The following is a 26,379-nucleotide window of genomic DNA, read 5'->3' as shown; positions in this document are numbered from 1 at the left end:
GGTGGATTAACACAAACCAAATAAAAAATGTTAACACAAAAAATATCTTCTGGATGACAGCCTGAAGACTAGGAAGTATAACCCATTTACATAACACAGAAGTCCTTCGCCTTCAGTGCAGGAGTCAGGGAGTACTCTGTTTCACTATGCTTTTTAGAGTCTTTGAGGCAATTGCTAAGGTTCACATATCTGTGTTATAACTACACAAGGATGTGTGACCTGTAAAGGTAAAGGTCAAGTCTCGGATGCTTCATTGCATTTTCCTTCTTTACATTACAATACTCCACTGCAAAGGTCTAGTATTCAAGAGATGATTTAACACAGGATCTGAAGCTGATGCTGTAATTTGGGTCTTTATTACCTAACCCCCACCCTTATTTTTTATAATGTATTTATTTTTTTTTACTGTTTCCTGTGATAACTCACCCTTATCCATACCTCTCAACTTCTGGACAAAACTTAAAATAATGGGAGGAACTAGCCCAAAAACAGGGACGAATTTTAAATATTTCTCTTACAAACTTAGAAAGTTGCTAGAACACATTTGGGTAAGCATGCATTTTCTGAAGGAAATGAAGTCTGAAACTTCTTTATTTAGTTACTTCAGTCCTCGGTGATCTGCAGAACCCTACAAATTTTATGAGGAACAGAGCAAAACAGAGGAAAAATCTGGTCATTCTGTGAAAGTCTGGATAGCTGCCGGGTACATCCTTATCCCTGTTCTGCTGTTTCTTGCAAAAACTCTCCGCTATGTATTTGAGGAGCTACATTTACAGAAGGTGCAACAATCTACTAGAAGTTGCATTTCAAATCCTTTTATTTCGAGTCTGCCTGAAGCTCTTCAAAAGACATGAAAGAAAGGTCAAAAAGCACAAGCTACTACTCAAAATGAATTACTCACTCACTAATGCAGGAAGTGAAACACCAAAAGTAATGATAAACTAGATACTCCATTAAGTTGCTGACCAACTAAGGTGACATGGCATGCCTGGGAGGACACCCAAACTTGCCTTCACAAGTACAAACACACAGATAATGACAACTTGGATTTACAGTTATTCTGACCCTCTCCAAACAGTAGCATTTCCTTAATGCGCACTATGGGATGCACGAGAGACAGGTGTAGGAATCCAACATTTTTTTTTTTTTTTTTTTAACTTTAGCGTACCCCGATGACTTCCTTTCAGATTAAATGACTATGACAAGGAACAATATTATTATAAAATTATTAAAACACTTGATTTTGATGCATCGAGCGAGGTCAAAACAAATTTTCTTAGGTGCTGTTTTCACAACTGTCTTACTGTGGCAATTTCCATCTTTGTCTTCTCCATGGTTACCTCATTAGTTCTGACAAACTCACTTAAAACAGAAACAAGAAAGCAGTGAAATTATCTCCTGTGCTAGACATAAGGACAAGCTAGAATTCAAGAATTATTAAAATATACCAGAAGTACCAAATATGGTACACAAATAAAAATTAAGACAGTACTGTGGAAGCATACTGCTAACAGTCAGCCAGCATCTGTACAGAAAGAAAAAGTGCAAACATGAACAAACTAAAATGGACCAACCAAGCCTTTTCTGGGCACCCTCATCTAAATCAGCAAAATATTCACAACCACATCTTTGTATTACATTCTACTTCCATATGCTGCAAAACACATTTAATCTGTCTTGATAACAATTACAGTAATTGGTTAAAAAAAAACAAACAAAAAAAAAAAAAAAACTTTTAAAAAAATTATCTTTAGTCAAGTTTCACAAAAATGCTTTACATTTTAAGGTTAATGTAACAATGTTGAAAGAAATATAAAGTGCAACATTTACAGTATGTGCTGTAATAAATCTAAAAATCAAACAAATATAGTACAACAGCTTCAAGAATGTTGCAGAGAGTGGCATTTGTCCCCATTTCCATTAGAACACTCTGAATTATGCATGCTGATTACATAGCTAATGTAAGGATAATGGCTCAACAATTACTACCACCAATAGCTCTGACTAATATTCAAATTTTAGCCATTTACAAAATTAGTCCCGAATTATACTTTAATGAAAATCTAAACAAGGCAACGCTGAGCACGCAACTAAAGTAAGTGCCTTAGCCAAGTAAGAAGTTCAGAAAGATCATATGCTCAAGTCACAGAAAATGGAACATTGCAAAAGGTTAAAAATGATGGGAGGTTTTTCGTTGCAGAAGGGAATAAGGCTTCATCTGAGTAAATCCTTCATTTTTTATTCTTGGGTTGGGCTGCCATGTAAAGTGCTATCAAACAGTATACTGCCCCACCGACTGTCAGAGCCATAGTGGTCCGGTAAAGAAGCTTGTCAGGAACTCCTCGTTTTAAATGTACTGGCACACCATCTGGTCTCTAAAACAAAGCAAAAGGAAAAAACATGTTAACAGCAATAGTGCAAACTATACACCATAAGAAACCATTTCAAAAGATTCAGAAAGTTATGAAGTGAGGACATCCAGATGCTTGAACATTCAGTCACACAGACCCTATGCATTTGCTTAATAAGTGCATTTTAAATCACCAAAGGAGTTCCTCCAAAAATAATGCCCAATATTCAACCAACATGTTAAAAAAATACATCATAATAACATTGTGTACAGCTACGACTTGGAGCAAAATAATCCTAGTCATAACAGTACAACAAAAGAACAAAGAAAACAGCTTCCCCAGAAAAGCTAAGGACATAAAAACTTCATACTCCCACAGGCAAGTTTATCAACAGGTTAAGGAATTCACATTTAGTATTAGACTTGCAATTTGTGCTTTAAAAAATGCATGTTAAATCATGCCATAGCATGCGTCTTGCATGTCATTCACTGCATACCACAGTACTTACTATAAATCAATGGCACGCTTAAAGCCTGCATACAGAAGCTAGAGAGTCAACCCCACCAGCATTTTCAATTTAGAATTATTAAGTTATTTTTTTTTGCACTACTTTACCCTACTTGGGAGTATGGACAGCTGAATATTACTAAGGCATGCAATGGGCAAAAATTACAGGACAAGTCTGGATAAGGTGCCAAGTTCATTACAGATGAAGATAAACACTCAGGGGCAGTTCTAAATGATTACTATTTATACAGATCTTTTTGGGAAGTGAGAGAAAGATAAAGATTATCAAAACCCAAGTTGACATAAGGAAGACAAGCAGACTACATAGAAGGCCCCTCAGTAACAGAACTTCAAAATGTTCACTCACATCTTCAACTTGGATTTCAGATTACTATAAAAATAAGTGAGTGCATGTATAAAGGGGGTAATCTGATTAAATAAAACAACCTCCACCACCCTCAGTAGCCTTTATGTCACAGAGCCACAGGCCTGGGCACTAAGAAGTGCAGAACAGTAGAGAAAGTAGTGCTGACTGCAGATATGAAATGATACATCAGTATGAGACATCACTGTCAGTAAAAACAGAAAACCTGGACCATCTCCAATAGGGCTGGGCCAGTAATTGTACCCACCCAGGGTGATGTAAGGCAAAGTTTACAGAAAGCCCCCCAACATGAGGCTGTGTAGGATGCAAAGGGAAGTGAGAAAAATGAAAGTTCAGTACGTAAGGAGAATGATGAAGCTTAGGGTTAACAACAGCTGCAGCAACAGCAGCAACTCAAATCAGAAGACAGGATGCTGACAGGTTGTCATACGAGACTACCTGCTAAACACCAACTGTAGCTTCACAATACATGCACAATGCTTGGAAGGAAGTTTGGATCATAGCTCTAGTGCTCACTTTACGCGTACTACTAAAATCAACCCCACAAACCTGGAAGAAATGTGCTGATAATGAATTTCAGGAACTACATAAAGGCCTGATCTTAAAAAGATCTTTTGCTAATAAAAAAGTAACAATAGGAAAATTGATAAGGAGGCAGCACTAGCTTTCCATCCTTAATTTCAATGAAATAAATGTTTGGTTACTTTACTAACTTGATTATAATACATTGACCCTTCTCCTAATTCAGTAGTGAGAAGCAGAAATCTAAAGTTGGACTTGAAAGCAAAAAAGAAATTATGTACTCACCATAACGTTCCATCCGAGTAGGTAACTTCATTTGTCAGCAACCTGTGGGTATCGGATCCGACCTGGATCCGAGCCGGCAGCTTTCCAAGCTAGAGATCCGAACTCCTCCCCTTACCCATAATGCCCTGCCCACCTCCTTCCAATCCCCAGTTCGCGTTTGCCCATCTACATAATCCCACCACGACAAAACAACCTGGAGAATCCTAACCCAAGGATTAACAAATGACCTGGATAAACCATCCTAGTGATCAGGAAACCATAGAACCAGGTTAGGAGGGAGAGTCGGTTGCTGACAAATGAAGTTACCTACCCAGACGGAATGTTATGGTGAGTACATAACTTCTTCATCTGAAGTAGTTAACTTCATTTGGTCATCAACCAGCTACCAAAAACTTGGGAGGTCCTCAAGGAAGGATATTCCGGAGCACTGCAGAGTCAAAAGCCACCCTTCCTCTAGAAACTAAATCCAATTTATAGTGAGAGATAAAGGTACGAGAGGATGCCCAAGTAGCCGCAGAACAAATATCATACAAGGGAACTCGACCAGAATGCAGCTGATGTAGCCATAGAACGGGTAGAGTGAGCGTGAACCCCAAAATTCTGGCAGGCCAGATAGTTTATATATGAGCAAAATACAATTTGAAATCCATCTGGCCAAAGTCACCTTCGATACAGGCTTACCCAAGAAGGGTTTAGCAAGAGACACAAATAGCTGATCAGATTTGCGGAAGGCCGCTGTTCTGTGTAAATAAAACCATAACTGCACATGAACACCTAACAAATTAAGTTTGTACTCCCCTTTGTTCTGAAAGTTAGGGAAGAAAACTGGAAGATTAATGGACTGATTGATGTTAGTCTCGGAGGCCACTTTAGGTAGGAAAGATGGGAGTCCTTATGGAAAACCAGATACAGGGCTTTAATACAGAGAGCTTGAAGCTCCAACACTCTTTTAGCTGAGGTAATGGCTACCAAAAAGGCAGTTTTCCAGAACAAGAATTTCAAATCAACGGAGGCCGCAGGTTCAAAAGGAGGTCCAGTTAGAGCTTGAAGGACCAAAGTTAGATCCTAAGGAGGGAAGGAGTTCCTAACAGGGGGCCTCAAGAGAAACATCCCTTTCAGAAAGGCCTTACAAATCTTGGTGGAAGCGAGGGTACTGAGATTATCTCCAATGTGAAAATGCGAGATGGCAGCCATTTGAACCTTTACAGTAGAGGAACTGGTCCCTTGCTGAAAAATATGCGATAGAAAATCGAGCACTGCTGGAATGGGAGCAGTGAAAGGGTCCAATTTTCTATGAGACGCCCAAATAGAAAACCGCTTCCATTTACTATTGTAAACCTTCCTGACGCTACCAGGCTAGATCTAACTGCAGACGCGATACCAGGAGTGCTAGCAACTAATGGAACTGAATCAACCATGCTGAGAGCTTGAGATCGACCGGGTTCGGGTGCTTCAATCCTGAAGGATGAGATATTAGATCTGGGATAGAATCCAAGATCCAGAGAGGAGCTACAAGACTAGACCGCAGGCACGGGAACCAGGTTTGACGAGGCCAGAATGGGGCTATGAGGATAATCTTGTTCCCCAACCGACGCGCTTTCTGTAAGAATTTTGTTATCAGTGGCAGAGGAGGATAAGCATACAGAAGACTGGGTGGCCAAGCATGAACTAGTGCGTCTCTGGGGCTCTCCCCCGGAGGGGGAATTAGCGAAAACCTCGCTGCACTTCACACTAGAGAGATGCGAAGAGATCGCAGCAAGGCTGACCCCACTTGTGGAAGATCTGTTTCGCTAGGGATTCAGAGACCACTTGTAAGGCGAGAGGATGGTTTGACTCAGTTTGTCCACTAGGATGTTGGACCGACCCGGAATGTGCGTTGCTAACAGAAAACGGTTGGTGGATATCGCCCAATCCCAAACTCTCATGGCTTCTCGACAAAGAGGGTAAGACCTGGTCCCCCCCCCGTTTGTTGATATACCAGACCACCGACATGTTGCCTGACTGAATCGCAATAGTCCCTGGAGGGAGAAAGGCATGAAGGGCTTGCAACGCTAGAAGCAACGCTCTCATCTCCAGAACACTGATATACAGAACGGTCTCTGACTGGGTCCATGTACCTTGAACAGTTCTGCCCTGGTAATGCCCCCCCACCCAAGGCGAGAAGCGTCCGTGGTCACCGTGACTTGGGGTTGTTGCATAACAAACGGTCACTCTTCCCGAAGCTCTCGGGAGTGGAGCCACCACAAGAGAGAATTCCTGCATACTCTGCTGAAAGGAATCGGCAAGTCCAACGGATGGTGAAGGATGGACCAGTGAATCTGTAATGTCCACTGGAGAATCCTCATGTGTAAGCGGGCTAAGGGCGTGAGGTTGATTGTCGCTGCCATGGACCTAGAGCTCTCAGGACTAACCCCGCTGACGGGACAGGTGACTGGAGAAGGGCTAAAATGTGTAAGGTCAAACTGCAAAGTCTGTCTGACATCAAGAAGGCCTTGGTCTGGTCTGGTGTGTGTCTATCCTGGCCCCTATGAATTCCAAGACTTGAACTGGTTTGGAGGGATGACTTCAAGTTTATGGTGATCCCCAAATGGGACGCTAGAAGTAGGAAACAATCCCTGGCTAAGAAGAGTAGATGCCTGGTGGGGGTGGTCAGGAGCCAGTCGTCTAGGTAAGGAAAGACCTGTATTCCCTGAAGCCTCAGGTGGGCCGTTGCAACTGCCATGACCTTGGTGAACACCCTGGGGGCTGTGTTGAGACCGAAAGATAGGACCCTGAACTGGTAATGACTGGCCCCTAGTCGAAAGCGGAGAAATCGCCTGGAAAGCCTGTCCATGAGAATGTGATAGCACGCATCCTTGAGACCTATGGAGCACATCCAGTCCTCCTCCTGCAGCAGGGGCAAAATGGATTGGAGCGTGACCATCCGGAATTTGTCCTTGGCAATGAAGAGGTTCATTGTTGAAAAGTTGAGAATCTGCCTCAAGTCCCTCGTCTTCTTTGGCACCAAAAAGAACATACAGTAATTGCCTAATCTGGATCGTCTTGGGGGGACGTGCTGGATGGCTCTTTTTTCTAGCAGCTTTTTTACCTCTAAAGCTGCAGCCTCCATCTGACTGGGTGGGACATTGGGGAGACACCTCGACTGAGGAGGCAGATTTATGAAAGGGATAGAATAACCTCTGGATATTATTCGAAGCACCCAGCGATCTGATGTTATGGACTCCAATTGGGCCAAGTGCTTCGAGAAACGCCCCCCGACTGCCTCCAGAGAGGAGCAGTCGGGCAACCCTTCAGGGCTGCTGCATGGGTTGATCTGAAAAGGGTTCCCACGACCTAAACTTTTTCAGCCCCACCTCTGCCTCTGGGCCGGCGTCCACCTTGTCCCCCTCTGCCTCTGAAGGACGAAGGGTCCAAAGCGTAACTGGACTGCTGATACTTGCGGAACCACATCTTTTGTCCTCTCTGGTTCCTAGATGACAAAAAATATACCGAACCCACAGACATTGCCAGCATCCTAGCTGACAGGTTCAGCGCAAGCTTCTCCACCCCCCCCCTCCCCACCAAAAGGGCAAATATCTATCCCAGCAGAGTGCTGCCCCCCCTGACATCTCAGATGTTCAGGTAAGAGCCACCCTCTCCAAAGCAAAAAACAAAGCATCAATGGGACCAGACTGTGTCCCAGGCTGCGTCCTACATTAACTCCAAGAAGAGCTAAACCCAAACATAAAACTACTGTTCAATCTCAGCCTTACTACAGGATATATACCCAAAGAGTGGCGTACAGCAACAGTGGTCCCTCTCCGCAAAGGTGGTACCTCAACGGATCCTGGAAACTATCGCCCTATAAGCCTGACTAGCTTGGTCTGCAAAGCTATGGAAAGGATCATCATGGACCTCATAAATAAAGATATTGGGGACCTACAGACACTGGATCCTACCCAGTTCGGCTTTAAGGGCAGATCCTGCCTCTTAAACCTGGTCGATTTCTTTGAAACAGTCACCAAGGCCATTGACGAGGGGAAGGTGGTCCACACAGCCTACCTGGACCTCGCAAAAGCCTTCGATACAATACCCCACTCGGGCATTATAGATAAGCTCAGAAAACCAAATGCGAACTTTAGAACTCGTACACAAACACACTACCACTGTTAGAAACAAAGGGTCTCAAAGTCAAATAATCTTGACGCGTTTCGTCCACTTTTATTTCCTGTGAACTTCTTCAGAAAATGAATACACGTTACAAAAGATTTAAATAGTCCCAATACATCCACTCATGATCCACAAAAGCCAATCAGATGTGTCTGACTTTCCATATATACTTAAAGACATATATACAAATATCAAAAGTTAATAACAACTTATTATTTCATTTTAAAATTCTTTAAAACATTTTATAAAAATTACATATGTGTGTATAATGAAACTGAAAATGAATTGATATCAAATGTCAAAATGTATATAGACTTGATGTAAATAGACATAGGTCCCTTAACAGGGTCTTTGTGCTTGTAAAAAGCACTTTATGTTAACTGCTTCGTTCAACCCAGGATATTTGTCTGCATTTAACAAAATCTGCCATATGGCTTCCTTACATTCCAGTTTTACTTTGTAATTACCACAAAATCCAACATCTTTAACCTTTTCTAGTACTGAAAAAGTGAATTTCTTGAAATCCACACAAACACTTGCGTGCTTTGCTAGGGCATTTGTCGAATCCTTATTTTTAATGGCTAACAAGTGCTCATAAATACGTTTGTTTAATGTTCTGATAGTCTTGCCAATGTAGAAATGTTCACAAGAATTACATAGGGCAACGTACACCACATTTTTAGTGCCCCCTGATGAAAAATTCTTTTCTTAAATGTTTGAAAAAAACTGAACTAGTACCAGAAATATGTCTACATTGTTTACAATTTTGGCAAGGAAAAGTACCATCAGTTAATCTATCAGTAACACTGGATGGTCCTTTTTCCAAAATCATTTTTAAATTCTTCGTTTTTTTGTATGTAAATAAGGGTACCTTTCCTATTATTGAACTCAAATCCTTCAGTGATGGGAATAGGGAAAGCTAACCTGAAAATAGGATCGGCTTTATTAATGTTGGAAATCATATCACCATTAGTGGACTTGTACAGTATTGGAATAGCTTTATTACCTCTTAAGGACACAACTTCTTGTAATATACTGTTAAGCCATAAATCTTTATAACCCCTATCAACAAAAAAACATTTTAACTTGTTTGCCTCATTCAAAAAAATGTCTTCACAGGTAGTGAGCCGACTCAACCTGATGAACTGCCCCTTCACAACCCCACGCTTCATAAAGGTAGGGTGCAAACTGTCAAAATGTAGGTATTGGTTTGTAAAACTTGACTTTCTATAAATGCTACTTTCAAATTGACTAGATTCAACATTGTAGCTCAAATGTAAATCTAGAAAGTCTAAGGTCTTACCAAAACAACCCACTGTAAATTTCAAGAAATCAGTGGAATGATTTAAATGTTCAACAAAATTGTTGAACGAACTGTGGTCACCTTTCCATAGAATAAATAAATCATCAATATAACGTCTATAGAAAAGAAGATATCTAGACAGTGGATGTATCTCCAAAAAAAATAACTCCCACATAGCCATCACTAAGTTGGCAAAACTTGGTGCCACTCGTGAACCCATCGCTATACCTGTGGTTTGCTTGTACTGTATACCTTCAAATTTAAAGAAATTGTTATCAAGAACTACTTCCATCAAACAACAAACTGTGTTGACCTTATCGTTACTCAAGTCTGTGTGTACTGACAAATATTCTCTTAATAATTCAACCCCTTTGATTTGATCAATACAAGTGTACAGAGATACAACATCTAATGATGCAAAATGAAAAGAAACTCCTTGAGTTGGAACTGTATTTAAAAGTTCCAAAAGGTGCCACGAATCTCTTAGATAAAATTTCGTCTTCTGTACTATGGGGTTTAAAATGTTATCTAACCATATAGAGATTGTCTCGGTTTTAGAAAAACCTGCAGAAACTATAGGTCTGAATGGTAATTTGTCAGTCATTTTATGTAATTTTGGTATACCGAACAGACAAGCTAGTTTGGGGTATTCAGTGAACAAGAAATCATATTCTGAATATGTGATGTTACCTTGACTCAATAAGTCAAATACATCAACCTTTAGAAAACTTTTTTCAATGTCTTTACTAGTTACTACTTTGTAACTGACATCGTCTTCTAATAAAGCTCTCAGCTTGAACATAATCTATAACTTTCATAATGACTTAAGTACCACCTTTATCACATTTCATGACTCTAAGGTGTCTATTTTTAGTCAAAAAATCAAGAGCCTCAACTTCAGAACTAGACAAATTGGGAATTATGTTGTGATTAATTCCCATTTTCCTGAATTCTTCCTCACAAATCCTACCAAACACGTTTAAGGTAGAGTTAAGTAAGGGATTAAATGTACTTTTCTTGTTACATCCACCATCTACTACTACTTTATCAACCATGCTTTCAAAAATAAATTTCAAGTTTAATTTTCTCAAATACAACCTGAAATCTATTATTAACTTAGTAATATTGACGTGATTAGACGGAATGAAAGAAAGTCCTTTTCTTAACAAGGAAAGAACTTCAGCAGGCAAAGTCTCTTCTGTTAAATTACAGATTTTGATGTCATAACTTAGTTCCTCCTCTTGTTTTTCCCTTTTGCCTTGCTTCTGGTCTGTACCTTGCCTGACCATCTCGGCGTTTTCTTGTTCCCATTTTTGTCCACTAAAAAAGGACTAGCTTTACTGTTGGTGGAAACTACCTGTGAATAAGAAGTGTTAGCTGAAACATTAGAAACACACCTAGTGTTGTTAACATTAGCAACACAAAAACCTGCGTCAGTTCGAATGGAATCAATAACTGATCCATTAGTATCATTGTCATTATTGACCTCAATTCATTTTCAATTTCATTATACACACATATATATTTTTTATAAAATGTTTTAAAGAATTTTAAAATGAAATAATAAGTTATTAACTTTTGATATTTGTATATATGTCTTTAAGTATATATGGAAAGTCAGACACATCTGATTGGCTTTTGTGGATCATGAGTGGATGTATTGGGACTATTTAAATATTTTGTAACATGTGCATTTATTTTCTGAAGAAGTTCACAGGAAATAAAAGTGGACGAAACGCGTCAAGATTATTTGACTTTGAGACCCTTTGTTTCTTACAGTGGTAGTGTGTTTGTGTGCGAATTATAGATAAGCTCACCAGCTTTAATATAAACCCCCTATGTCACTAGATGGGTTGCAAACTGGCTCAAGGACAGAACCCACATGGTTAGAATTGCTGGAGCCATGTCAGACTCCAAACCAGTTACAAGTGGCGTCCCACAAGGCTCAATCCTGGGACTCTCTTGTTCGGTATATATTTCTCAGAGGTACAGGCCAACACGGAAAGACTGTGGCTGACCAAGTTCACAGATGACTGCAAACTAGGCGCCATAATCAACTCTCCAGCCGACACAAGCATCCTACAAAAGGGCCTCACAGAAACAGACAACTGGTGCCAGAGCCATGGCCTCAAGCTAAACGCCAAAAAGTGTATAGTCATCCCCTTTGGCAAAAACAAAGTGCCCACAAATTACCACATAGTTGGTAATCCATTAAGTACGGAAGAAGTAATTAGGAACCTGGGGACCCAAGTTGATGGCAATCTCTCATTTGAAAACCACGTGGCCAAAGTGGTTAGAAAAACATTTTATATAGCCCACCTAATCATGAAGGGATTCACATCTAGATCAGGGGAGGTCATCGTGCCTCTTTACTCATCCCTCATCAGGCCCATAATTGAGTACAATGCCCCTTTTGGGATGTACCTTACCAGACACCTGCAGCAACTGGAAAGACTCCAAAAGTACCACACCAAGAGGATCAAAGGGCTCAAACAGATGCCATATGCTGCCCGGTTAAAGAAACTCCAGCTCTACTCAGTGGCATACCGCCTGCTCAGAGGCGATCTGTGCCTGACATATAAAGCCATGTCCAACCCGGAATTAATGGACATGCTGCAAACTCAGAAAATCCAAATCCCATCGAGCTAGGCGCTAGAGAGACTTGAACCTCAGTACTGAAATAAATAGGACATGCTGGAGGGACAGATTCATAACCCAGAGATTCCCTTCACTCTGGAATAAAATCCCAGTCCAGGTTAGGCAGAGTCCCTCATTGACTCTCTTCAAGAGGAATCTTGATGAGTGGATGGGAGATCGTAGGTTTACCCCGGGCATCACTTCTGTGTCACTGTTAGACAGAGGCACAGCATACTAACCTCGAAAAAGGACATAGCAAAATTCATTTAAAATGGGTGGCGAAAGCCAAACACACTCTGGCTAGGCTTATAAATGCCCTAGGGCAAATAGCCTAGTATGAACCTATGAACATCTATATCCATATCTGGTTTCACTTCACAATCTTGAAATGCTGAAATCTTGAATTTCAGCATTTCAAAACTATGAAGCCGAACCATTCAGTCAAAAATCACACATTCACGAACATACATACACCACATAACACACACACACACACACACCACTCCACCCACAGCACACAAACCACACAACCCTACACTACATACAAGCAGGGGGACAATACATATATATATATATATATATATATATATATATATATATATTCGGCTTTTCCCGGTTAGGGGTCGCCACAGCAGTACTCTGGTCCGCTAATGATTGGTAGTAGATTTTTCACGAACGTCGAGGTGCCAGCTCGACGTTCAACCTTCAATGAAGGCACGCCCATTACGCATGTCTTTTGATCGCCCACCCAACCACGGGGAGGACATGCAGACTCCACACAGAAGGCACTCCCTGCATTCCAGCCAAGAATAGAATGGGAGAACCTCTTGCTGTGAGGCAACAATGCTACCGCAACTCCCATGTGCAGTACATCAGAAAAAAAAGGGATACTGGGGAAAGATGTGGAAGAGCAGCATGATGCCCTTGCACAAGGACACTACTTAAGTAAAATTTTCTTAAATAATGTCACTATATAATAGCAATAACGCACAGCTGGGTAATACTGGATTTACCCATGGTTGGCTTTGTCTAGTCACTCGGGCTTCACCCTCGTGATAAAACCACGCCAACACACCCAGCTGTGGGTTACTGCTACAAAATATTATGCTTAAGTGCCACATTAATGATATCTATCTGAAAATCTATTTTAAATATCCTTACAAGACTCTTTGTTCAAAAGGGAAAAAAAGGTTTGTGTTTGGGCAGCAATATCCCTTTTGATTGTATGATCAGGCATTAAGAAGGAAAATCATACTTTTTTCCACTGATTTCAAACTGCTTGCTCCAGAAGCTTAATCAAATATATTCTAAATACTTTAGAACCAATAGTAGAGGAGATGGTGTCTACTCTATGTAACCAGCAAGTATGATTCAGTCACAAAATTTGACGACATGGTCTCCAAACTTCTCAGAGTGGCAGAGTACTGATGTCAGTGGAACTATAATGAATGTAGTAATTTTTACCAGTCTACTATTATTTCAAAGGAGATGGATGAGCAACTTTTAAATCTTATCAGGAAGAGTTTTCTAGATAAGGCAGGATTTACTTGCTGGGGACCTAAATGCTCCTTATGTAGACTGGGTAATTTCTGCTACAACAAGGGCATTAAACTATTTGATAACTGAAAGTCTGATAAAAGGTTATACTCTAAACTATGAATGGGGCAACTAGAAAAAGCAACTTAATGACTGTTGTTTTGGATCTCTTCGAGATTAAATCTGGATAGTTCTAACTAGGTCTTGAGATGGGAAGCTCTGACCAAGTGTAAGCTTTAAGGCTGTTTTTCACACATCCTAAGTTGGTTACGCATAATGAAATAGTGAAAAACTTTTATCAAATCAGACTTTCAGTCAATTAAGGAGGCTACGGAAACTCAGTACTTGTGTTCTAGTTTTGAAAATAAAGATGCAAGTCAGAACAACTCAGTGTCCAGCCCTAACTAATGTCCTTCCCCCCTACATACCCAAAAACACTAAGATCTGAACATCAGAATCTAATAGCTATTAATAAACCTAAACATCTGGTTAACCAACTTCTTCTCGCCTACTCACTTGGCAAAAAATGGAATTCCCTTCCATCTACAAGATCTATGCCAAACTTCAGAAACTTCAAAAGCTTGATTTTCAAACACCTGTCCTCCAAGCAAAAATGTACCCTAACTAATACAAGTAAAACCATCTGCTCTCCGTGCGTTCTCTCTCTTTCTCCTAGGCTCTCTATGCTCTCAATAACACCTACAGCCTCAACTCAACCTTGTAAATATTGTAAATAGCATCCATGTTTAATTATGCAAGAGTGTATTCTCCATGTCCTTATTCTGTCTTCTCTCCTTCTACTCATGTTCATACATATATTGTTGTTAAACTCCACATATTAGACTGGTCCTTAAATTAAATTGTAAAACCCTGAACTCTGTTAAATATCATGACTCCAAATGTGTTAATTGTAACTTTTTGTATAATGTATCTTTTATACCTATGTATCACTTGTACTGTAACTGTTTTATGCAACTTGGAGCTTTTCTCCCCGGGCCTCCACAGAAAATGGGTCATTTTGGCCCAGTGGACTTGCCCTGGTAATCAAACTGGAAATTAAATAACTAGGATGTTTGACAAAATTGCAAAAAAACAATTTGATAGACTATCAAGTCCCAGTTGGAGTGAAAACATCCTGCAAGGGTAACAGACATCCCTAGCATAGCTCTCGACCTCTTAGCACAAAAAATCTGGACAATGCCAAAAATGGCAGGTCAAAGCCCCGCAAATCAGTACAAATTCTGATTACTGCTCTTAAAAACTCAGAAAGTTGTTAGAATAAAAGATCTAGTGTTATCTTTATTTTCTGAAGGATACGGCGACTAACTCAAATGCCCGTCATTAGTTAGGGAATTAAAAATGATTTACTTTGACTTTTGTTAACCGGGTTTGTCCAAATGAGTGGAGACCACAGGAGAAAAGCTCCTGAGAGTGACGCATTCTATGAATACATACATACATAAAATGACGCATTCTATGAATACATACATACATAAAAGCAGAAACTGTGACATCACTTCATTGTGGAAGAATAGGATACAAAACATTGGTACAATTTGGAGACAAAAATGAAATCATACTTCAGGTAAGGAAAGAGATTAACAGGTAGATAAAAAGAAGTGTTACAGACAGAAATAAACAAGTTGGGAAGAGAAAAAGAAATGCAGGTAGAGGGAACATGAGTAGAGGTGGTAACAAGGAAACAGACAGGAAGTGGGGGGGGGGGATTATAGGATCCTGGCAGAACAGATCCATGAGTTTAACAAGGTGCACCACTAATGCATACCAATTATTCTATTGTCCAAATTAAAAAAAATCCTTGCTAACAGCAGCTCCAAGACTGCAGTCACACTTATGGAGACATAGCTGTTATTACTGTGCCCCCCCCCCATGGAAATCTCAGCTTAAATATCAATTCCAGCTCATAACATCTTACTAATGGATCTAAAGAACAAGAACCTGTACAGATACCACTTGCAGAACAAAACTGGCAGCGCAAATAGTATTAAACACACTAGTCTGTAAACTTGATTTCAATGCTAGAAATAAACAGTCTGGTTTTGGCAAATATGCCGCCTTCAGTGTTATATAAAACAGAAACGTGCAGATTTCAACAGTGTCTGCATGACGTAAACTGATCAATGTGAACTGAAAAAACATTTATTTTAATGATTACATCTCAAAAAATTAAAAGTATTCATATTTATAACAAACAAACATCTAGTTTAATTTAAGTGGTTATATCAAAATAATTCACTCAACCAAAGAGAAAAACCCACCACCCAAATTAGCAATCCAATAGTGTTCCCTATCAGGTAAAACTTTTGACAGCCCATTTCTTAGGTGAAAATGGTGAAATGTTATCAATTCTTATGAAAATAAAGAAAGCTCCTGGATTTTTAAAACATGTCTACATAGCTCATTATTCTCCATTCTACAGTGGGTATCACTCAAATGCTCAAAAATACAAGTTAATTCATCAAATAATTTTAACACAAATGTGATACTTTCCCTTTACAAGCTGAACAATGCCCAGAGGGAAAACATTCCTTAACTTCAGTGCCAAACCATCAAAGACATGTGGCTATTCATACTTTTATAATGGCTAAAATATTAAGATAAAAGACTTACCCCTTCTATAAACAAATTTACAAACATCAGGTAAATAGTAATCAATGCTTTATCCAATAATACAGTATCCCAATGTTTGTGGATCAAAGACTGAAAACCTGATGTTAGAACCAAAAAGTCATAATAAATGCCAGATACGCTCCAAAACAATTCATGATCCCAGTCATAAATTAGAGCAAATGAACTGGGGGCACAAATCTGCACTACTGCTAACCATAAAAATTGCTGTGTAGCTGGGCTGATGAAGTCACACAGTAGGACTGCACCATGTGTATCAAAAATAAACCGACTGCATGTGCAGTGTTACACAAAATTAAATTTAGGAAGTAATTACAGCAGGGTAACCTCTTCCATGTTTAGCAGCTCCCAGTACAACAGGCAGCAGAAAATGAGATAGGTAAGGACTCAAAGAAGAAGGCTACAGGGGATAATCATGCCAGATGGAGGCAGCCACAGTACAATGTTGCACTATTAAACAGGCAGTAGATTGTACATAGCTTTACAAAATAAGCTAAGTACAAGTGAAGCATGTAAAAACATCAGGTTAAGCTTACTCGTGCACAGGCTGGCCACACACTGAGCATAAAACATAGGCAGCCCAAGTAACAATGTACAAAGGTCAGTGCATAGTCATTTGCACAAGTGGAGGAGGAAGTAAAGAAGTGTGCATCTATTACAGGGAAGGGTGCGAACAAGTGATGCGTATAAAAAGTAGACGCGTTTTTTACAAACGTGTCATAACTAGTGCAGGGTTGAGGGGGTTCAGTGTTGAGAAGCACTCAAGTCAGTCTCGAGTCAGTGGATGCGATGTGCTGTGGGCTGCACTGGCCATTTAGCATGCTGCATTTGTACCTGACAGTTGAAGGTTGTGGGTACAGATACCAAAGTAAATGCAACGCATATATAATGTACAGCGCACACTCCCCATAAAACAAACACAGAAGTGCAACTGAATAAGAATGTATGACCTTTACAATACCAGTGTTACAAAGGATGCCGCTAATGACATATGTGCAAGGCATACAACAATAAAATAGTATTAAATTGTATATATGAGCACAGTGGTGCGCCATCAATCTAGCTATACAATCTTTCATGTGACGTATATTGGCAATGCACCCCCCCACGACACCTTTAGTAAATGCATTTAAAAATTACTGACAAAAACTGGCATCCCTTATAGGCATCAAGATAAAGAGAGCAGCCAAAAATCAGTTGTACAAAAGGAATATTAGTAAGCAGCAGCTCTTACTTTATATAAACATTATCTTAGGCCAAAGGAAAGTTTTTTTTTTTTTTTACAAAAAAAAGTCACCCTTAACAGGAATAAAAATTCCTTTACCAGTCTTTTCTTCCATAGCACTATGAGGCACTGTGCTTGCCATACTTATACCTCTGTAGACTCGCTCAAGAATTATGTTAAGACCCGGCTCATTCTTGTGTTTGAATCGCTCAATTTGCAAAAGAAGCAAACCTATTAAATCATGTAGCTTTCTATATGGGTGCTGTGAACTTGGTGGCAGCTCCCCTGCCTATGTAGTCAAACAATTCATTTCTTAGTAAGGGAACGTCATGCCATATGTAACCATTTGGAAATGAGTCCTTTTAGAGCATGCATTCTCATCACAAAGACGAATGAAGGGCTGCCATGTTTCACACCTTAAAATTCTAAAGAAACCACAATTGTCTTAAGTTTGCCATCCTGCATTCAAATGATGTGCCAGCTGCTGCACAAAAGATAGTTTGTGCCAAATGTCTGCAATTTTCCCCTCCAAGATTCTTCAAGGTGGGACGTCATGGTCAGACTGTAGTGCTCCTTTTAGAAAGCACAGGTGGGGAGAAGAGTCCAAAAATGTTCAGGACATCCTTCTTAAGGAATAAAGCCAATAGCTCCTGCAGGAAAGCTATAAAGGATACTGAAAGTATAACAAATCCTGCTATTGCATTATCATCCACAAAGACAGGTTTTTAAGTGTCTAGCCCCTTAAGTCACAGGAAAAGACTGGAGCACCAGAGAGTGCTTCACAGGGGTTATATGTGCTTGACCTTGCAAAAATAAAGTCTGGCTTTTAATAAATAAAAACAGTGGTAGGGATTTATACCAGTGCTACTGTTACCAGTAGCTCAAAAGGTAGCAGGAGGACTGTGTAAGGTTAGATGCATTTCTGCATGCCTTATCCTGTACACGTAGACAACTGGGACATGATTAAGTCTGTCTTCTCATATTGTGAGGATGTCTACAAGTTCACCCCTCCTCGCCCCACCACAGTTATATTCTTAAGAAAAACATTTCATATATGCTTCTCTGTCTTGGCAATCATCACTGCAGCAGTACATGGACCTTGTATGGAAGATCAACATTAGTACACTAACAGGCATTTTACAAAGTCCATTTCCTTTCCCCCATCACTTGCGATTGAAATATATTAACAGCATGTTTACTTGGTAAATGTACAGTATTCCCTGACAAACGGCATTTCTCCACCAGCGCACTCTTTGGTCTGTCCAAATAACTCCTTACGTTAAATCTTCTACCTGTCAGACTGCATGCAATGATGGCCGTTTGTTTAGGTCTCCTGTAGACAGAGTATTTACTGGTTTAAAAAAAATAATCATTATCAGCAGTTAGAAATTGAATTTTCCATTGCATTTTTATCCCTCCACCACATCCTCTTTGCCGCTATCCTTTCTGCAACACATTTTTTGTTTCTCTAAATTCCTTTTACTATCATATGCAGCAGCACAGGAGTCTATATTCATCTCACTAGCAAGACCTGTCAGACCCAACACAGGTAGTAGCTGCACCACCACTGCCACTAGCAGAAGCACCCAATACATTTGGGTCCCAGCTTGCCACAGGTGCCTCCACACCTATCCACCTGTGTTAGATAGCCTCCGCCAAAATACAGCACAGTTGTACCTGCCAGTAGTAGTGAGAGTCTAGGTGGCAACGTTATCACCCATTGGCAGCTGGCAGTGGCTGAGGAGGATGGATGCCTACACCTTCCAAATGGAGACCATGCTTTGACAACTCATTGAGTCACATCTCTGTCCCTCTCTGGCTCCACCTGAGTCAGGGCCCAGTAGTGATAGTACCAGGAGGACAAGTGAGATTGTGAACATCCAATATCATCTGCCAACCTGGTTTTCGACTCCCTTGTATCTATACCCCAGTTTGTTATACAAACCTCCCCTCGCCACTGTTGGTCTCCTTTACCATTGTGTTCCTCCTCCCTCATTGTGTTACCTCACACCCTGGTCAGTCTGGTCCGTCATTCCTGCTACATAATCTAATCCTTTGGTTTCCCTTCCTTTTCCTTCCCCAACTTTCCTCGCTCTTCATTAAATTAAATTAAATTGTCATTACCCCACCTCCATCCTGGTCATCACTTATTTGGTCACCTTCTGGTCTACACTGCTTGCTTCCCCTTTTCATCTCTTTACAATACTCCAATTTCTAATGTTTGTGCTGGTCAAAATAATACATAAACCACACGCATACCCAAAATGGGTTATAAAATTACTTATCTTTCTGTGGTAATCCTGTGCCAGATGGTTATTGGAAAACACTGTCGCTGCCCATGAACAACCAACAAGAAATAGCACTGCTCACTGCATAGCAACAAAGAAGTCAAACTATGTCTGGTCCTATGTGTACTGGCCTCCGCTGCCTTCAATCATGCAGATGAGGAAAGTGTTGAACAGCACTTGTCAAGTAAAAAGTAAGGTACAAACTTGTATAACTTTGGTCTGACTGCCTCAAGAACTCAATTTGTTCTGGAAGGGATTTGTAGTATGTCAATATACTGAGTGGAGGGCTCAAATTCTCTCAGGATTGTAAGTTTGTTTTTCAATTTTCTGCTTCCAGTCTGAAAGTGTATAACATTCATCTGTGATGTGTTTCGTGACAACTTCCGTGCGAGTGTGTCAACTGAGCACCTTGTTAAGTGCTGGGTAGCGTGGATAGGAGTTAATTGTTCAGATCCCCACAACTGTCAGGACTGGTGTAGTTCAGTGAACGCTATTACTTTTCTCTACCCCATCATAAGTTTCACATTTTCTATGTTCAAGTACTTCAGACTGCTATCTATGTCTTCTTCATGGTGTGCTGCATCCCTGATTTAGTCATCTCTCTTTGCAGTATTTTGTCCACTTCTGTTGCCATACTACCACTTCTACTTACATCCCTTGGGTATCAACTTCCTTCCTTCCCAAAGACATTTCTCCAAGTATTTATAGCCCTGAGCTACAATAATAGATCAGCACCACAGCATTGCCAACTGTGCACACAATTTTGCACTAACTACCCTAGGTACATGTGCACAGTCAATATTTTCAACAGCTGCTTGTAGATTACTGTGACTGCATGGGTCTAACACAACTGGATTTTCTGAGATGGTTTCTTGTCAAATAAAGTAGATACAATTCTGATACTATTAGTACTGTATGTCAACTAATGGAATTAATGTTGGAGAACAATTATTTTAAGTTAAATGGGGAATACTTTCATCAGAAACAGGGGGTGGCGATGGGAGCTCCATCATTCACCAATATAATCTTGGACTGGTGGGAGACTTCGTTTTCAAAGCAGATTCATAGTGGACTATTTATTCTTCATTTCAGATACCAAGGAGGAAGACATGGATTTTTGCCTTTTACCTTAGGTAATATAGGTTTGACTGTACATTACTATATGGTGGGATATGATAGGGAAACAGTTCATAGGTTCATACTAGGCTATCTGCCCTAGGGCATTTATAAGCCTAGCCAGAGTGTGTTTGGCTTTCGCCACCCATTTTAAATTAATTTTGCTATGCCTTTTTTTGAAGTTAGTATACTGTGCCTCTGTCTAACAGTGACACAGAAGTGATAGCCGGGGTAAACCTAAGATCTCCCATCCACTCATCAAGATTCCTCTTGAAGAGAGTCAATGTGGGACTCTGCCTAACCTGGACTGGGATTTTATTCCAGAGTGAAGGGAGCCTCTGGGTTATGAATCTGTCCCTCCAGCATGTCCTATTTATTTCAGTGCTGAGGTTCAAGTCTCTCGAGCGCGTAGCTCGATGGGATTTGGATTTTCTGTGGTGCAGCATGTCCATTAATTCCAGGTTGGACATGGCTTTATACGTCAGGCACAGATCGCCTCTGAGCAGGCGGTATGCCACTGAGTAGAGCTGGAGTTTCTTCAACCGGGCAGCATATGGCATCTGTTTGAGCCCTTTGATCCTCTTGGTGAGGTACTTTTGGGGTCTTTCCAGTTGCTGCAGGTGTCTGGTAAGGTACATCCCAAAAGGGGCATTGTACTCAATTATGGGCCTGATGAGGGATGAATTAAGAGGCACGATGACCTCCCCTGATCTAGATGTGAATCCCTTCATGATTAGGTGGGCTATATAAAATGTTTTTCTAACCACTTTGGCCACGTGGTTGTCAAATGAGAGATTGCTATCAACTTGGGTCCCCCAGGTCCCTAATGACTTCTTCTGTACTTAATGGATTACCACCTATGTGGTAATTTGTGGGCACTTTGTTTTTGCCAAAGGGGATGACTATACACTTTTTGGCGTTTAGCTTGAGGCCATGGCTCTTTCACCAGTTGTCTGTTTCTATGAGGCCCTTTTGGAGGATGCTTGTGTCGGCTGGAGAGTTGATTATGGCGCCCAGTTTGCAGTCATCTGCGAACTTGGTCAGCCACAGTCCCTCCGTGTTGGCCTGTACTGCCGAGAAATATATACCGAAGAAGAGAGGTCCCAGGACTGAGCCTTGTGGGACGCCACTTGTAACTGGTTTGGAGTCTTGACATGGCTCCAGCAATTCTAACCATGTGGGTTCTGTCCTTGAGACAGTTTGCAACCCATCTAGTGACATAGGGGTTTATATTTAAGCTGGTGAGCTTATCTATAATGCCAGAGTGGGGTATTGTATCGAAGGCTTTTGCAAGGTCCAGGTAGGCTGTGTGGGCCACCTTCCCCTCGTCAATGGCCTTGGTGACTGTTTCAAAGAAATCAACCAGGTTTAAGAGACAGGATCTGCCCTTAAAGCCAAACTGGGTAGGATCCAGTGTCTGTAGGTCCCCAATATCTTTATTTATGAGGTCCATGATGATCCTTTCCATAGCTTTGCAGATCAAGCTAGTCAGGCTTATGGGGCGATAGTTTCCAGGATCCGTTGAGGCACCACCTTTGTGGAGAGGGACCACTGTTGCTGTACGCCACTCTTTGGGTACACATCCTGTAATAAGGCTAAGATTGAACAGTAGTTTTATATTTGGGTTTAGCTCTTCTTGGAGTTCATGTAGGACGCAGCCCGGGACACCATCTGGCCCCATTGATGCTGTGTTTTTTGCTTTGGAGAGGGCGGCTCTTACCTGAGCATCTGAGATGTCAGGGGGGCAGCACTCTGTTGGGATAGATATTTGCCCTTTTGGTGGGGAGAGGGGGGAGAAGTTTTCCACTGAACCTGTCAGCTAGGATGTTGGCAATGTCTGTGGGCTCGGTGTATTTTTTGTCATTTTGGACTAATTCTGAGCATATCTGGGAATTCCCACCCAGGTTCCTAACATAACTAAAGAAAGCCTTGTGATTATCCTTAGTGTCCTGTGCAATTTTTCTCTCGAAGCTAGCCTTAGACGATTTTATGAGTGCCCGTAGTTTTTTGCTCATACTGATCAGAGATGCCTTCCCTTTTTGGGATTTTGCTCCATCATGTAGTAGCTTCCTCCTTCTATTGTATAGTTTGTTTATGGCTGGGGTCCACCAGACAGGACATCTGCCTTTGGAGGATTGGGTCTTGGTTTTATTTGGGATTGCATGATCCATGCATTCCTGAAGGTGTTCATAGAATGCGTTTATAAAGGATTCTGCGGTCTGGGCCGTATTTTCCACAGGCCCGGGGGCTTTGAAGGATTTCGCCTCGGAAATTTGCTTTAGAGAAGTTTTTCACTGTGGTTTTCTGGGCAGGGGGTGGGGTCGGGATGTGAATATCCAGTGAGATTAGTTTATGGTCTGATCTTACCAGTGAGGGATACACTTCTGGTCTGGAGCATAGTGTCCCCATGTTGGTGATGATCAGGTCCAGTATGTTTTCCCCTCTTGTGGGAGTGGTAACAAGTTGTTCCATAGCATTTGAGTTTATAAATTCTAGGAACCTTTGGGCTAGGGTGTTGGAGCTAGAGTAATGCTCCCAGTCTATGTTTGGGTAGTTGAAGTCGCCCAATATAATGGTGTTTGGAGAGACCTTCATATTTTCCAGTATTCTCAGGAAGGCCAAGTGGGGTTCCTGTGTTTGGGAGGGTGGTCTGTAGCAGGCTATAAACTGGAAGGCAGTTTTACCCACAGTTAGTTGCACATGGATAGTCTCTGATGCTTCGTGCTGTGCCACCAACCTGGAGGTGTGTGTATCTTTGGCGAATATTGAAACTCCCCCTCCTTTTGTGGTTCGGTCCAAGTTTTGGGGCGAAAAAGCATGGTATGAGGTATAACCTGGTAGTGCTGGGGTGCTCTCGGGAGCCTTGAACCAGGTTTCTGTTACTGCACAGATATCAATGTTCTCCATGCTAAGGAGAGTTTCGAGTGCGTGCATCTTGAGGTTTAGACTTCTGGCGTTGAATAACATTACTCTTAGTTTCTTATCCCTTGTGATACCTATGGAGGTGGGTTTGTCTTTTGAGCCTTGCCTAAAAAAGGCACTATGGGGGTAGCAAGAGCCTTTGCCAATATCCGAAAGCCCAGGGGTGACAGGTGCAAGCTGTCCCTAGCGAAGCATCGTGGCTTGTCGAGCATGTCATCCCAGGCTGACAGGCATTGGATCCCCTTTGAATGACACCAACACTTAAGCCAATTGTTGAAATTGATCATCTTGTCTTCATATTGTGGCATCATTCTTGGTGAGGGTAAGATGCTACTCAAGGTCAGGGTCATACCAGCCTGGCTACGTGCTCAGAGAGCTCCTCTAGGTCTCTTTTCATGTAGTCCAGGGAGGTACGTCTCAGGTCATTCACACCAGCATGGACATGGACAATGACTGAGTCATATTTGTACTTGCCTTGGAGTGACCTGAGTGCTTGTGTCATGTGGCGGATCCTAGCACCCGACAGGCAGCTCACCGTGACCTTCTCCTTGTTCAGCCTGGTGAGCGGGACGTCAGTGTGCCTGACGATAGAGTCACCTATTACAAGTGTATCAGGTGTGTTGTTTAGCCTTAAGGGCTGTGACTGTTCGGCACACTGGCTTTGTGAGCTATGTGTTGCATGTGTTTTGTTTTGGGGTAGCGGTTGCTTGGGTGTCTGCTTTGGAGGTCTCTGCTGCTTAGGCAGATTTTTATTTAGAGCCTCAGTATGTTTTTGTGTGTTTATGTGTTTGGTTTGTTGTCGTGGTAGGTCTATGTGAGACTGGAATTGTAGTGAGTGTGGTTTCCTTCTCCTCCTGACTGGTTACGCCAGTACTGAGTTGAGAGAGCTTAGCCTCCAGTTTGGCTATATGGTTGCATCTCTCACATGTGTTGGAATTTGTTGGGAGGAGGAGAGGGTTGTCTGTGTACATGAGGCAGTTGTAACATTGCCTCAAGATTCCCAGATTCACCAGCTGGACTGGAGAGGAGATTGACAACTGACCTTTGGACATGCTAGAATAGTATTGGGAATTCCTTTATAATTGAAAAAAGGGCCAATGGGGAACAAGGTACTCAAGGGGAGTTTGTGAGGGTGTAGTGCTTTTAATTTTTTAGAGCTGACATATAATTGCTTTAGTGAGCAAGTGCCACGTAACTTAAATGCAATGTGTTACAGGTAACTTAAATGCAAAAACGATAAACAGTAACTTTCTTTCAAGTGAAACAAGGAAATAAGTACAGTAAGCAATGCAGATATCACTAGGGATCCAGAGAAGTGCTAAAAGGCTGCGTTTTAGGTGGAATTAGCATTTCAGGGAAATAAACAAACAACAAGCATACAAATAAAGCTAGATTCAGCAGGCCTGGATCTAGTCTATGCTGCAGCAAACAAGGTGTACCAATTTCAGTAATAACAGTTAGACTATGCAGGCACTATAAGCCTCTAACCAGAAATTCCCTGCTCAGAAGGGCAGAGTCCAGCCTCTCCTCCCACAAGAGTGCAGACCGCAATCCTTCTTAACGTAAAATAACTGGCCTGAAGCCCAAGTGCTTAAACCAGAACTAATACACTTTTAGAATAACAGACAGTGAGCTCTCAATCAGCAGTTCCCAACTTAGAAGGATGTAAGCTACCTGTCCTGCCACCGCAGTGCAGGCCACAAACCTTCCTAATGTAAAAGAACTGGTCTGAAGCCCAAGTGCTTAATCCAAAAGACTTACAAATGATAGCTACACTTTAATCAAGTTACTACCAGCAGTAATAAATACAACTGAATACTTTAAAGAATGCCTGGATTAGTGCTCAAGTTATACAAACAAAGCTAGATTCAGCAGGCCTGGATCTAGTCTATGCTACAGCAAATGAGGTGTACCAATTTCAGTAAGAAGTAGTTCAAATATGCAGGCACTATAAGCTTTAACCAGAAATACCCAGCTCAGAAGGACAGAGTCCAGCCTCTCCTCCCACAAGAGTGCAGAACACGAACCCTCTTAATGTAAAATAACTGGCCTCAAGCCCAAGTGCTTAAACCAGAATTAATACACTTTTAGAATAAGACACACTGAGCCCTCAATCAGCAGTTCCCAACTTAGAAGGATGTAAGCTACCTGTTCTGCCACTACAGTGCAGACCACAAACCTTCCTAATGTAAAACTGGTCTGAAGCCCAGGTGCTTAAACTAAAAGGCTTACAATGAGTTACACCAAGCAGTAATAAATACAATTGAGTACTTTTAAGATGACGCAAAAGCAAAATAAAGTAGGAAAAAACACAAATACAGTAAAAGCAGATACATTTTTTTTTGGAAAGAGAAAGGAGAGAGAGAAAGGAGTAGCAGAAACTAAGCTGATTGGCCTTCTCAAATGCTCTCCCTGTACTGGGTAGAATGAGGTAATGACACTAGACTGGGAGGAGGGTCCCAGATCAAATTTACACTACGGGCAGGCAACTGCAAAGCCACCAA

The 26,379-nt window shown here is 41.2% G+C and overlaps 1 protein-coding gene across 1 annotated transcript in view; it reads right to left on the bottom strand.

Annotated features, from left to right (window-relative positions):
- Positions 1 to 1,730: 1,730 nt before the first annotated feature.
- LOC122804896 (cytochrome c oxidase subunit 7A-related protein, mitochondrial) overlaps positions 1,731 to 26,379 on the bottom strand; it is a 42,295-nt gene continuing 17,646 nt past the window's right edge. Inside the window, exon 3 of the mRNA XM_044075090.1 lies at positions 1,731 to 2,375. Coding sequence (XP_043931025.1) covers positions 2,232 to 2,375 — 144 coding nt within the window. The 3' untranslated portion in view covers positions 1,731 to 2,231. The remainder of the gene's footprint in view (positions 2,376 to 26,379) is intronic.

Source organism: Protopterus annectens, chromosome 6.part0, assembly GCF_019279795.1.
Source record: "Protopterus annectens isolate FY-2018-M chromosome 6.part0, PAN1.0, whole genome shotgun sequence".
In the NCBI taxonomy this organism is placed as follows: Eukaryota; Metazoa; Chordata; order Ceratodontiformes; family Protopteridae; genus Protopterus; species Protopterus annectens.
Note: the sequence above shows the minus strand (reverse complement) of the source record. Positions and strands in the feature narration are given on the sequence as shown.